The sequence below is a fragment of the Ranitomeya imitator genome, chromosome 1 (genome assembly GCF_032444005.1).
Source record: "Ranitomeya imitator isolate aRanImi1 chromosome 1, aRanImi1.pri, whole genome shotgun sequence".
NCBI classification, from domain to species: Eukaryota; Metazoa; Chordata; class Amphibia; order Anura; family Dendrobatidae; genus Ranitomeya; species Ranitomeya imitator.
The window spans coordinates 873,355,138-873,367,706 of NC_091282.1; the positions used below are offsets into that span (position 1 = coordinate 873,355,138).

The 12,569-nt window shown below is 40.9% G+C and overlaps 1 protein-coding gene across 2 annotated transcripts in view; it reads right to left on the reverse strand.

Annotated features, from left to right (window-relative positions):
* Positions 1–12,569, reverse strand: part of ANTXR2 (ANTXR cell adhesion molecule 2) — a 398,739-nt gene that overhangs the window by 117,708 nt on the left and 268,462 nt on the right. For both annotated transcript variants that reach the window (XM_069742748.1, XM_069742756.1), the window contains 2 exons: positions 10,675–10,764; positions 3,840–4,007 (listed from right to left, as the gene is read on the reverse strand). In XM_069742748.1, the coding sequence (XP_069598849.1) occupies positions 3,840–4,007; positions 10,675–10,764 (258 nt within the window). The remainder of the gene's footprint in view (positions 1–3,839; positions 4,008–10,674; positions 10,765–12,569) is intronic.

Sequence of the window (12,569 nt, forward strand, 5' to 3'; positions counted from 1 at the left end):
AACTAAAGCTGACAGCTGGCAATCTCAGGTTCGTAATGGGCCATAGATTACCAGCCAGATTAAAAATAGCATTATTACATGCCCCAATTCTAGAGTTTTACCCAGCTCTTCCAACTTTCCCTGCGGCACTGGCAAGTGGGGTTTATATTTGTGAGGTTGACGTCTCCCTTGCGCTGTCCGGTGACATCAAGCCCAGAGGTTAGTAATGTAGAGGCGCCTATAAGACACCACCATTACTAACCCCATAGTGATATTGTATAAAAAAACACACACAAAGAATAAAGTCCTTTATTTGAACAAATTACACAGACTCATGTATTGACACTAAATTAATCCCTTTATGACCTTGGGATTTTCCGTTTTTCCGTGTTCGTTTTTCGCTCCCCTCCTTCCCAGAGTCATAACTTTTTATTTTTCCGTCAATATTGCCATTTGAGGGCTTATTTTTTGCGGGACGAGTTGTACTTTTCAACGACATCATTAGTTTTACAAAGTCATGTACTAGAAAATGGGAAAAAAATTTCAAGTGCGGTGAAATTGCAAAGAAAGTGCAATCCCATCCGTGTTTTTTGTTTGGCTTTTTTGCTAGGTTCACTAAATGCTAAAACTGACCTGCCATTATGATTCTCCAGTTCATTACGAGTTCAAAGACACCAAAAATGTCTAGGTTATTTTTTATCTAAGTGGTGAAAAAAAATTACAAACCTTTCTAAAAAAAAAAAAAATTGCGCCATTTTCCGATACCCGTAGCGTCTCCATTTTTCATGATCTGGAGTCGGGTCAGGGCTTATTTTTTGAGTGCCAAGCTGACGTTTTTAGTCATACCATTTTGGTGCAGATACATTCTTTTGATCGCCCGTTATTGCATTTTAATGCAATGTCGTGGCGACCAAAAAACATAATTCGGGCGTTTTGAATCTCTTTCTCTCTACGCCGTTTAGCGATCAAGTTAATCCTTTTTTTTGACAGATCGGGCGATTCTGAATGCGGCGATACCAAATATGTGTATATTTGATTTTATTTTTATTGTTTTATTTTGATTGGGGCGAAAGGGGGATGATTTAAACTTTTATATTTTTTTATTCATTTCATATTTTTTATTTTTTTAGTTTTTTTTATTTTGCCATGCTTCAATAGCCTCCATAGGAGGCTAGAAGCTGGCATAGCCTGAACGGCTCTGCCACATAGCAGCGATCATCAGATAGCTACTATGTAGCTGAATTACAGGCTTGCTATGAGTGCCAACCACAGGGTGGCGCTCACAGCAAGCCGGCATCAGCAACCATAGAGGTGTCAAGGAGACCTCTGGTTACTATGCCGACGCATCACTGACCCCTGATCATGTGAAGGGGGTCGGCGATGCGCGCATTTCCGGCCGGATGGTCGGAAGCTGTAGTTTAATGCCGCTGTCAGCGTTTCACAGCGGCATTTAACTAATTAATAGCGGCGGGTGGATCATGATTCCCCTCGCCGCTATTGCACGCACATGTCAGCTATTCAAAACAGCTGACATGTCGTGGCTTTGATGTGGGCTCAGTGCCGGAGCCCACATCAAAGCAGGGGATCTGACCTTGGACGTATTAACCCGTCCGAGGTCAGAAAGGGGATAAACCATATGCACGTCATTGCCCAGGCCACTGAAGCCAATGGGCCTTGCAAATGAATAAAAATAGTAAACAACCTTATTCCTCACCTGTCCAAAGTGAAGATAAAACCCATACTGTGAGACCTTTCTCACGCAGAGGTGCCGTAGGTGAGGTCACTGGGGCTCATCAGCTGATGAACTCTGGTGAACTTTTTCATTGCAGCTTAACACTACACACTGCAGGAGTGATTACACGCTCCTGTCAGTGTGTTGCCAGCTGTGGGTTAGAGCAGTCGCATCATCTGATGTGACTGCTCTACAAGTGATCTGAATCATCGTGCGACAGTATGGATTACAGCAGATAGGTAAGGGATATGGTGGTTTATTCTTTTTTCTCTTTTCCAGGAGACATCGGTATCGGGGATAAGGCGTTAAAGTGAGTATATGGTGTCTTTTATTTTTTACAGAAGACAAAAGCCTTCAGAGATTAAGTGTAAGGTGAGTAGATACTGTGTTTTTTATTTTTGTTTCAATATGTAATTTTTTATTTTAACTTTTTTTATCTTTACTTTGAGCATAGTCGCCGGCTGTTGACTACGCCCATCAGACACCGCCTGCTCCTGCTGTTATCAGCAACAGTAGGAATAGGCTAATAAGAGTAGTAGTCTCTCATCATCCGATGTCTGTGATTTGTGATATGCTTTTTATTGCAGGTTACAGTCACAGGTGTGGGGTCATGCTGACATCGTGTCCCCACAGCATTCTAACCAACGGTAACGATCTTACCGGTGGTAATGTTACCGCCAATCAGAGCCGAAGTGTGCATACAGCCTTAGTTGCAACTTCATCATTTATTGCACTTTGTCCAAATTTTGCCAATTTTGAGGAAAATACTCACGAATTCAAATGTGCTAGGTTTGTGCCGACTTTGAAATTTGCGAATGTTTTCCGATCAAGTTTGCTCATTTCTAATTTTAACCAACAACAGTGCACCTAAGAAACTAGTCTGATTGCCATATGTGGAGCCAGGAAGGAGTTTTGCCCCTAATATGGGGCAAGTAGCAGCTATTCCATGGAGTTTTTGCCTTCCTCTAGATCAATATGTTAGACTGTACGTTAAACACGATGGACTTATGTTACCTTCAACATTAAAAAAACAAAACTTCGAAACAAATCCTGTCCAAAATTGAGCTCGACTTCTGGAGTACATGCTATGCACTTAATTTTTTAGATGTTTTGGATGTTTACTGCACAGAAATACACACTTTAGAAAGTGTTTATAGAGGAATGTGGTTGGATAAGGGTGTTTGTACTGTGGACCAAATTTAATTAAGGTATGATTCATTAAAAAAAACTGCTCTAAAAGTAAGCCAACTAATAAACTAATAGCTGGTGTAAAGTTAGTCATTCTAAAAAATGTACAAGCATTACCATGATAAATCTGTTACATATTTATACTGACAAGTCTATGTTCACTCCGTATGACTACTACAAGGAATGAATAAAAATACCCCAATGTGCTCAAAAAGACATTTTAACAATTTTATTGCTTTAACAATCAGTCCACATTTGACTAGTAATAAATGCATAAATATTGGAAATTCCTTTTAGTAATACAAAAAAGTGCTAAATAGGACCTAAATTTGGTGAATACTTTCACAAGAACACAGCTTTGGCAAAAATTAGGAAACCAATGCAAAATTGTCAGTTTGTCTGATTTTTCTCTTTATATGTATATTTTTGAGTAAAATGTAAATTGTTCTTTTATTCTATAAACTTCTGACAACGTGTCTCCGAATTTCCAAGCAATACATTTTGTTTGTTTTTTTCTGAAAAGGCGAAATGGTCAAAATTGAAAAAAAAAATCCAGTGCTTTCAGACCTCAAATAATGCAAAGAAAACAAGTTCACACATAATTTAGAAACAACAATGCAAATGTTTTAACTAAGGAAGAGTTCAGAAATCAATATTTTGTGGAATAACCATGATTTTTAATCACAGCTTTCATGCATCTTGGCATGCTTTCCACCAATCTTTCACACTTCTTCTGGCGCAAAAATGTAAGTAGTTCTTCTTTGTTTGATGGCTTGCGACTATCCATCATCCTCTTGATTACATTCCAGAAGTTTTCAATGGGGTTCCGGTCTGGAGATTGGGCTGCCCATGACACGGATTTGATGCGGTGGTCTCTTAATTGTTGCCAGAGCTGTATATTATAAACTGACAACTCATAAATATTTTTTTTTAAACTTACCTTGATTGGAGTATACCATTTTGTCTGAGATGCTGGTGAGGTATTTTTTGGCTTTGCAGGTTTAGGTGCAAAGCCCATTTCCTCTTCCTCTGGCATTGTCACAACAGCATTTTTAGCTTTTTCTAACCTTGCTCCTTCCTCAGTAGAACCTTTATCTCCCCAGCGCACCTTTAAGATGAAAAAATTAGGGACTTGTTATATTTGTTGTCAACCCCTTTCCCAAAGTTTATGGATGTTAAACATTCTGAAACGGACGGATCTGGCATTGCTGGACTGAGAGAAGTCTATAGCAATCTACTCTCTTGCGTCTCTACAGTTTCACGCTTTAATTTGACTTCCATCACATTGGCTTTTACAGTGAAAATATCACATTGGCTACTATTTGAGAGCACTCTTCAATGCTTAAAAATAATTATATTGATGCAGTTTTTAACAGAAGCACTGTTTGACCATTTGGTACAGTATCATACATATTCAAAATATGGTGGAATAAGGATAAAGTTAATTGCTGCAGAGAATATCAAAGCTCAAACGTATATTGGGCCAATTTTTTCCCTCAAAATGTTGACTTTTCTGGTTTACTTTATTGTTAAATATGAAAAACGCACCATTTTTCCTGGAGTTTTTTGCTGATTGAACCAGATGGTACAGTTGAAACCAGAAAGGAAAATCTGAAAAGGCAGATGCAAGCAAGGCGACCTACAAACCTGGATCAGTTACACCAGTTTTGTCAGGAGGAATGGGCCCAAATTCTGACCTACTATTGTGAGAAGGTTGTGGAAGGATATCCCAAACATTTTATCCAAGTCATTTAGTTTAAGGGCATTGGTACCAAATACTTATGAAATGTATGTCAACTTTTGACTTTGCAGTAAGTAATGGTAATCCTAATTAACCTAAAACAGGAAAGGTTTAGTCTGATTTCATGTCAGATATTGAGAAAAATATGTATATGTGTCTTTTTATATAGTGTATGTAAACTTCTGGTTTCAACTGTAAGTGTAAGGCTATGTTCACACATAGCGTCGGGTCCCTGCAGGTTCTCCCGCAGCGGATTTGATAAATCTGCAGGGCAAACCCGCTGCGGTTATCCCTGCAGATTTATCACGTTTTATCCTGCGGGTTCCACTGCGGGATTTTACTCCTACTATTATAATAATAATAATAATCTTTATTTTTATATAGCGCTAACATATTCCGCAGCGCTTTACAGTTTATCACATTATCACTGCTGTCCCCGATGGGGCTCACAATCTAAATTCCCTATCAGTATGTCTATTGATGCTGCATATGCAGCAATATGCAGCATCAATAGTAATGTTAAAAATAATAAAATAATGATATACTCACCCTCTGACGTCCCGATCTCCTTGGCGCTGCAGGCGGCGGTGCGGTTCCAAAGATGCTGTGCGAGAAGGACCTTGGTCCTGGTCGCATAGCAAACCTGAGTCCGGACGGCCGGGTGCAGCGCTGAGAGGTGAGTATAGCTTATTTTTTATTTTAATTCTTTTTTTTTTTACCCACAAATATGGTTCCCGGGGCCTGGAGGAGAGTCTCCTCTCCTCCATCCCGGGTACCACCCGCACATTATCCGCTTACTTCCCACATGGTGGGCACAGCCGCATGCGGGAAGTAAGCGGATCAATGCATTCCTATGGGTGCAGAATCGCTGCGATTCTGCACAATGAAGTGACATGCTGTGGGTTGTAAACCGCTGCGTTCCCGCGCGGTTTTTCCGCAGCATGTGCACAGCGGTTTGCGGTTTCCAAAGGGTTTACAGGTTACTGTAAACACTATGGAAACTGCTGCGGACCCACAGCTGCAAAATCGCCGCGGTTCCGCGGTAAAAACCGCAAAGTGTGAACATGGCCTTAAACAACAGAGAAATACGATATTGAAATGACATATGAAAATGCATGTAAAAAAAACCACAAAAAAAGTATAGACAGTGCCAAATCCATGCCAACCAATGCCAAATCGCTGCCATAGTCATGTCCATTAGTTAACTACTTTTGGAGTGACCACATTTTGATCTTATTACTTTTTAGCTTTATTATACAATAAAAGTCTTTTATTTCTATAGTTTTACACTTTATAAAATACAGTTGCAACTGTATTTTTCTCCATAACCCCCATACAAAGCTCCTCACATAAGCTGAAGAGACCCACTGTACTATATTCTCATGTGATGTTGAGATCAAATGGAAGTCACAGAGACCCATTCTTATGTAGCTGTTTAATTATGAGGAAATGATGTAATTAGTGCCTGTTCCACAGCTTTCTAATATTCTAAAACATTTCAAGTATGAAGGATACTTAAAGGAGAACTGTGCTAATTTAGAGGGTTGCATAACAGTGTCTTAGTGATGAAAAATCTATAAACAGTACTTGAATAAAGTCAGAGGAAAATGCATTATTATTATTTGATTAAGATACCAACTTTCAATACAATAAACTACAAATGATACCAGGGACCAAGCTTTGATTAACCCCTTTTTTAAGTTTGGATGATCTAATTCTTACTGATCCATTCTGTTTTACTTACTTAACTGCTTCTACATATATATATATATATATATATATATATATATATATATATATATATATATATATAGCTTTACTGAATATTATCAAAATTAAACGCTAGACAAAATAAAATATAATGTCACATGTCAATTAACCCTTTCACCCCCGGAGCTTTTTCCATTTTTTCGTTTTCGTTTTTCGCTCCCCTCCTTCCCAGAGTCATAACTTTTTTATTTTTCCGTCAATATGGCCATGTGAGGGCTTATTTTTTGCGGGACGAGATGTACTTTTGAATGATACCATTGGTTTTACCATGCCATGTAACAGAAAACGGGAAAAAAAATCCAAGTGTGATGAAATTGCAAAAAAAGTGTAATCTCACACTTGTTTTTTGTTTGGCTTTTTTGCTAGGTTCACCAAATGCTAAAACTAACCTGCCATTATGATTCTCCAGATCATTACGAGTTCATAGACACCTAATATGTCTAGGTTATGTTTTATCTAAGTGGTGAAAAAAAAATTTCAAAGTTTGCTAAAAAAAAAAATTTGTGCGATTTTCCGATACCCGTAGCGTCTCCAATTTTCGTGATCTGGGGTCAGGTGAAGGCTTATATTTTGCGTGCTGAGCTGGCATTTTTAATGATACCACTTTGGCATAGATAAGTTCTTTTGATCGCCCATTATTGCATTTTAATGCAATGTCGTGGCGACCAAAAAAACTTAATTTTGGCGTTTTGATTTTTTTTCTCGCTACGCCATTTAGAGGTCAGGTTAATCCTTTGGTTTTTTTTATATATCGGGCTATTCTGAACACGGCGATACCAAATATGTGTATGTTTGATTTTTTTTTTAATTGTTTTATTTTGATTGGGGCGAAAGGGGGGTGATTTGAACTTTTATATATATTTTTTATATATATTTTTAAACACTTTTTTTTTTAAATGTTAGCATGCTTCAATAGCCTCCATAGGAGGCTAGAAGCATGCACTACACGATCGCCTCTGCTACACAGAGGTGAAGTACAGATCACCTCTATTTAGCAGAAATGCAGGTGTACTTTGAACGCCGACCACAGGGTGGCGCTCAAAGCAATCGGCCATCAACAACCATAGAGGTCTCAAGGAGACCTCTGGTTGTTACGGCAATGCACCGCTGACCCTCGATCATGTGACGGGGGTCAGCGGTGCAAGCACTTCCGTCCGCGCGGCCGGGAGCGCTAGTTAAATGCCGCTGTCAGCGCTTGACGGTGGCATTTAACTAGTTAATAGGAGCGGGCGAATTGCGATTCCGCTCGCGCTCATTGTGCGCACATGTCAGCTGTACAAAACAGCTGACATGTCGCGGCTTTGAGGTGGGCTCACCGCCGGAGCCCACCTCAAAGCAAGGGATCTGCCAGCTAACGTACTATTCCGTCAGCTGGCAGAAAGGGGTTAAAGACCTCAAGCCAAACAACATAAGGAAAGGAACAGTCCAAAGAAATAGAATACTGATTAAGTTGTTATTAAGAAAACAGCCTACTGTAAACTACTTGTTCATAAAGGATTTGAGGGGTTTTCACAAAAGCACAAAATGGTCTTATAATAATGTATACATATATTTATTCATTTTTGCCAAAATAACCCATTTCTATTTCTGCTCCATTTTTCTCATATCTACCTCCAAGGAAGCCTCTGCAGGCTCCTTTTACCCTTTAGTTGCCATTGGAACTGCCCTGTAGTTCCAGGGGTCCTCGTCAATCTTGTAGTCTGCAGTATTGCTCTCATCTGGCATTTTGCTAGCAAAGCTGTGCTATGCTTAGAAAGGAGATTCTACTGCGAAGGATGTCAAAAACAGGGGTGGAGCCTCCTTTATTATAGTAAACTAGCTGAAGAGACCGGCGTTGCTATAACAAAACAGTGCTGGGACATGTGCAATAGCATCTATCGGCAAGCAATGCTCTCAATCTGCCCATGTGTAGCCCACTGTGTTCCGAGGACCAGTGTGGGAACATGCACAAGAAAAATAAACTGTCGCAGTTAAACATAGCAATGCTCCCGAACTGGTACACGGAATACAACCGTCACTATTTTGCAGAAGCAAAAGATTTTTTAACACAATATTAACCCCTTAACGACTGCTGATATGACTTTTACTGGCAGCAGTTAGAGGGCCTTATTCCTCCTGCACCTCATACTCCTTCTTTTTACACAACCTCCTCCTGCACCTCACACTCCCCCTTTATACACAGAATTTTTATGCAGCACAGTTTTTCTCCTTTATAGTCGCCTCCTCCAGCAGCACCTCACACTCCTCTTCCATATACAATTGGAAACACTTGATCCCAAGAGAAATTGCACTAGTTGCAGTAAAGCATATCGTATACACAGCCTACTTCTTCTGCAGCACCACACCTTTCTCCTTTACACATCGTTCACACGTCATTTGTTCAGTATTTTTACCTCAGTATTTGTAAGCTAAAACTTGGAGTAAAACAATCAGAAGAAAAGTATATTAGAAACACATCACCACTTCCATATTTTTCTCCCACTCATGGTTTTGGCTTACAAATACTGAGGTAAAATACTGACCAAATACTGAACTTGTGAATGTCGCCTTATACATAGCCTCCACCTGCAGTGCCTTACTTTTCTCTATACACAGACTCATACTGCAGCAGCACTTCACTTGTCTCATTTTCCCATCACGGCTCTCATTTTCCCCCTCATATCTCTCATTTTCCCCTTCATATCTCTCATTTTTCCCCTCACATCTCTCATTTTCACCTCACTCCTCTTATTTTCCCCTTCACACCTCTCATTTTCCCTTCCCTCCTCTAATTTTCCCCCTCACACCTGTCATTTTGACCTCACATCTGTCATTTTCCGATCACTCCATTATTTTCCCCTCACTTCTCTCATTTTCCCCTCACTCATTTTCCCCTCACTCCTCTCATTTTCCCCTCACTCCTCTCACTTCCCCCTCACTCCTCTCATTTCCCCCTCACTCCTCTCATTTCCCCCTCACTCCTCTCATTTCCCCCTCACTCCTCCCATTTTCTCATCACTCCTCTAATTTTCACCTCACTTCTCTCTTCCCCTCACAAGTGCACAACACCTTCCTGTTATGAGCACAGCAGTGTAATCTATGAGGCTCCTCCCTTTTCCTTGACATCATGCCTCACAGGAGCAACTCCTATTCATACACGATGGAGCTAGATGTTGCCTGTGCCTGCCACGCACTGATACTCTGAAGGCGATGGCCCTGATTGTAGCTCCCAGTGGCTGGGACATCGCAGCAGGTGAGTTTTGCAGTGTGGCTTTCAATGTGAATGTGTCTCCACCCATGTGTGCTAACAACGTGGGCCGTGTGGACGGGGCTTTGTGTGTGGCTATGCTGAGTGGGCAGGGCTATGTGGAGTGGGTGTGGCTTGATACATACACACATGCATACATGCAGCTTTATATATAGATTACACTGCTGTATATGTATATACATATATACATATATAGTTTATACCAAGAATTAGCAGTATGCATGTGTGCTGGAAACTAAGAGGAGCAATATACTGCAGGATGGGGCTGTGTAGACAAGAGAGGAGAGATATACTGCAGAATGTGGCTGTATTAAATGGGGGGTAGAAAGGAGAGATATAAAGGGAAATCTGATTTGCTTCAAAATTATTCTCATGTGAATTAAATGTTGCTTATTATTCCCTAGGTTCTCTCTAGACTCCAGAGCATAAAAGTAACATGTAAAGAATTAAAAAGCTTTATTACTCACCTCACTTCTCACCTGTACCAGCACCTCTGCTGTCTCTGGTTCCCGCTGCACGCCACTGTCAGGACCTCTTCTTTATGCATATACATGCTGAGGCTAATTCTAGAACAAGACTTCCTGCCAAAACCAGGCCTCGGAGGTCATAATGCATTCTGATTTCACAATGTTATGTCATGCCATGATCTCTGAGGCATGGTGTCTTCACACTAAAAAAGGACTTCGGGCCACAAACAGACCATAGAGGTCATGATGCATTGTGATGTCTGTGATTGACATGAACAACTAAATGGTTATACAGCAGTGATGTGACCTAGCACTGATCTCTGCAGTAACAGTCAGTTGAGAAAATTGGGATCCCCTATGAAGCCCATTCTCTGAACAAGTGCTTCACAGTGCTTCGGTGGCAGCAATGAATGCCTTCAGCATGCCCCCCAGCTGCCATGATAACCCCTCGGCACTCAAATGGTGAAACAGCATCAATCTGTGCAATAATAATAACAATCTCTCTCAAAAAATACATTGACGTTAAATTGTAGTACATAATACTACAAACCTCCATTCTCTTAATGCCACCAACTCCACGACCACCATAGTAGCTAGCATCAACTGTAGGCCATTTCTTATTAGGAAGTTCTTCTGCCTCCTAAGTAGTAAAATATGGAAGGTATTAATAAATTGCTGTTACAAATCTAGCATCATACCAAAATTTCAAAAAGATTTCCATTGTTGTAAATATTTAAAAAGTATTTTATTTTCAAGAATAAAAGTATACTGAGTTGTCTGTGCACAATAAATCTGTTTTCATGTAAATTTTGTTACTGATATTTGAAGATGTTGACTGCTGAAAACAAGATATCACCTATCCAAATGATAGGTGATAATTTGATGATTGGTACCAATCTGAATGAAGGCATCTACACTGCCCAAACCGGGCATATTAATCCCTATCACAACAGAGCAACAGTGCCCATTCTCTACCACTGCTATATTCATTATTGCTCCATTCATTACTTAAGGACATAGTGCTTGACCTTTCTAGCAGCCCAAGAGAGAATGCGTAGTATAAAAATTCTCTGCAGATCAATGTGAGTCACAGTGGTGGAACCCCCATGATCTGCTAGTTATCACCTATCTATGGACAGTTAATAACTTGCTTTCATTAGACAACCTCTTTAATGAACATTTACCGTATATACTCGAGTATAAGCCGAGATTTTCAGCCCAAATTTTTGGGCTGAAAGTGCCCCTCTCAGCTTATACTCCAGTCATGGTCAGCGGCAGGGTCGGCGGGTGAGGGGGAGAGAGGACTGTCGCATACTCACCTGCTTCCAGGGCTCCTGGCGCTGTCCCTGCCTGTCCCATGGTCATTGGGTCGGGCCGCAGGTCTTCCCCTGTTCAGCGGTCACGTGGTACCGCTCATTAAAGTTATGAATATGGACTCCACTACCATAGGGGTGGAGCCGCATATTCATTCCTGTAATGAGCGGTGCCAGTGACCGCTGACAGAGGAAGAGGCTGTGGCACCCAGAGACCATCTGTCTGGTATAAGGAGCCAGGGACGCTGGGAGCAGGTGAGTATTACATATTTACCTGTCCATGTTCCACCCGCTGGGCGCCGCTCCGTCTTCCGGTCCTCTGCACTGACTGTTCAGGTCAGAGGGCGCGATGACGTACTAATCTGCGCGCCGCCCTCTGCCTGAACAGTCAGTGACAGTCAGCCGAGACAGGACGCTGAGGAGCTGTGGGCAGCAAGAGAGGTGAGTATGTCATTTTTTTTATTGCAGCAGCAGCATTATATATGGCACAGTTTTGTATGGAGCATCTATGGGGCCATAATGAACGGTGCAGAGCATTCTATATGGCACAGCTTTATATGGAGCATCTATGGGGCCATAGCGAACGGTGCAGAGCATTCTATATGGCACAGCTTTATATGGCACATCTATGGGGCAATAATCAACGGTATGGAGCATTATATATGACACAGCTTTATATGGAGCATCTATGGGGGCCATAATGAACGGTGCAGAGCATTATATATGGCACAGCTTTATATGGAGCATCTTATGGGGCAATAATGAACAGTAGGGAGCATTATATGTGGCACAGTTTTATGTGGAGCATCTATGGGGCAATAATGAAATGTATGGAGCATTATATGTGGAACAGTTTTATGTGGAGCATCTATGGGGCAATAATGAAATGTATGGAGCATTACATGTGGCACAGTTTTATATGGAGCATCTATGGGGTCATAATGAAATGTAAGGAGCATTCTATATGGCACAGTTTTATATGGAGCATCTATGGGGCCATAATGAAATGTATGGAGCATTATATGTGGCACAGCTTTATATGGAGCATCTTATGGGGCAATAATGAACAGTATGGAGCATCTATTTTTATTTTTGAAATTCACCGGTAGCTGCTGCATTTCCTACCCTAGGC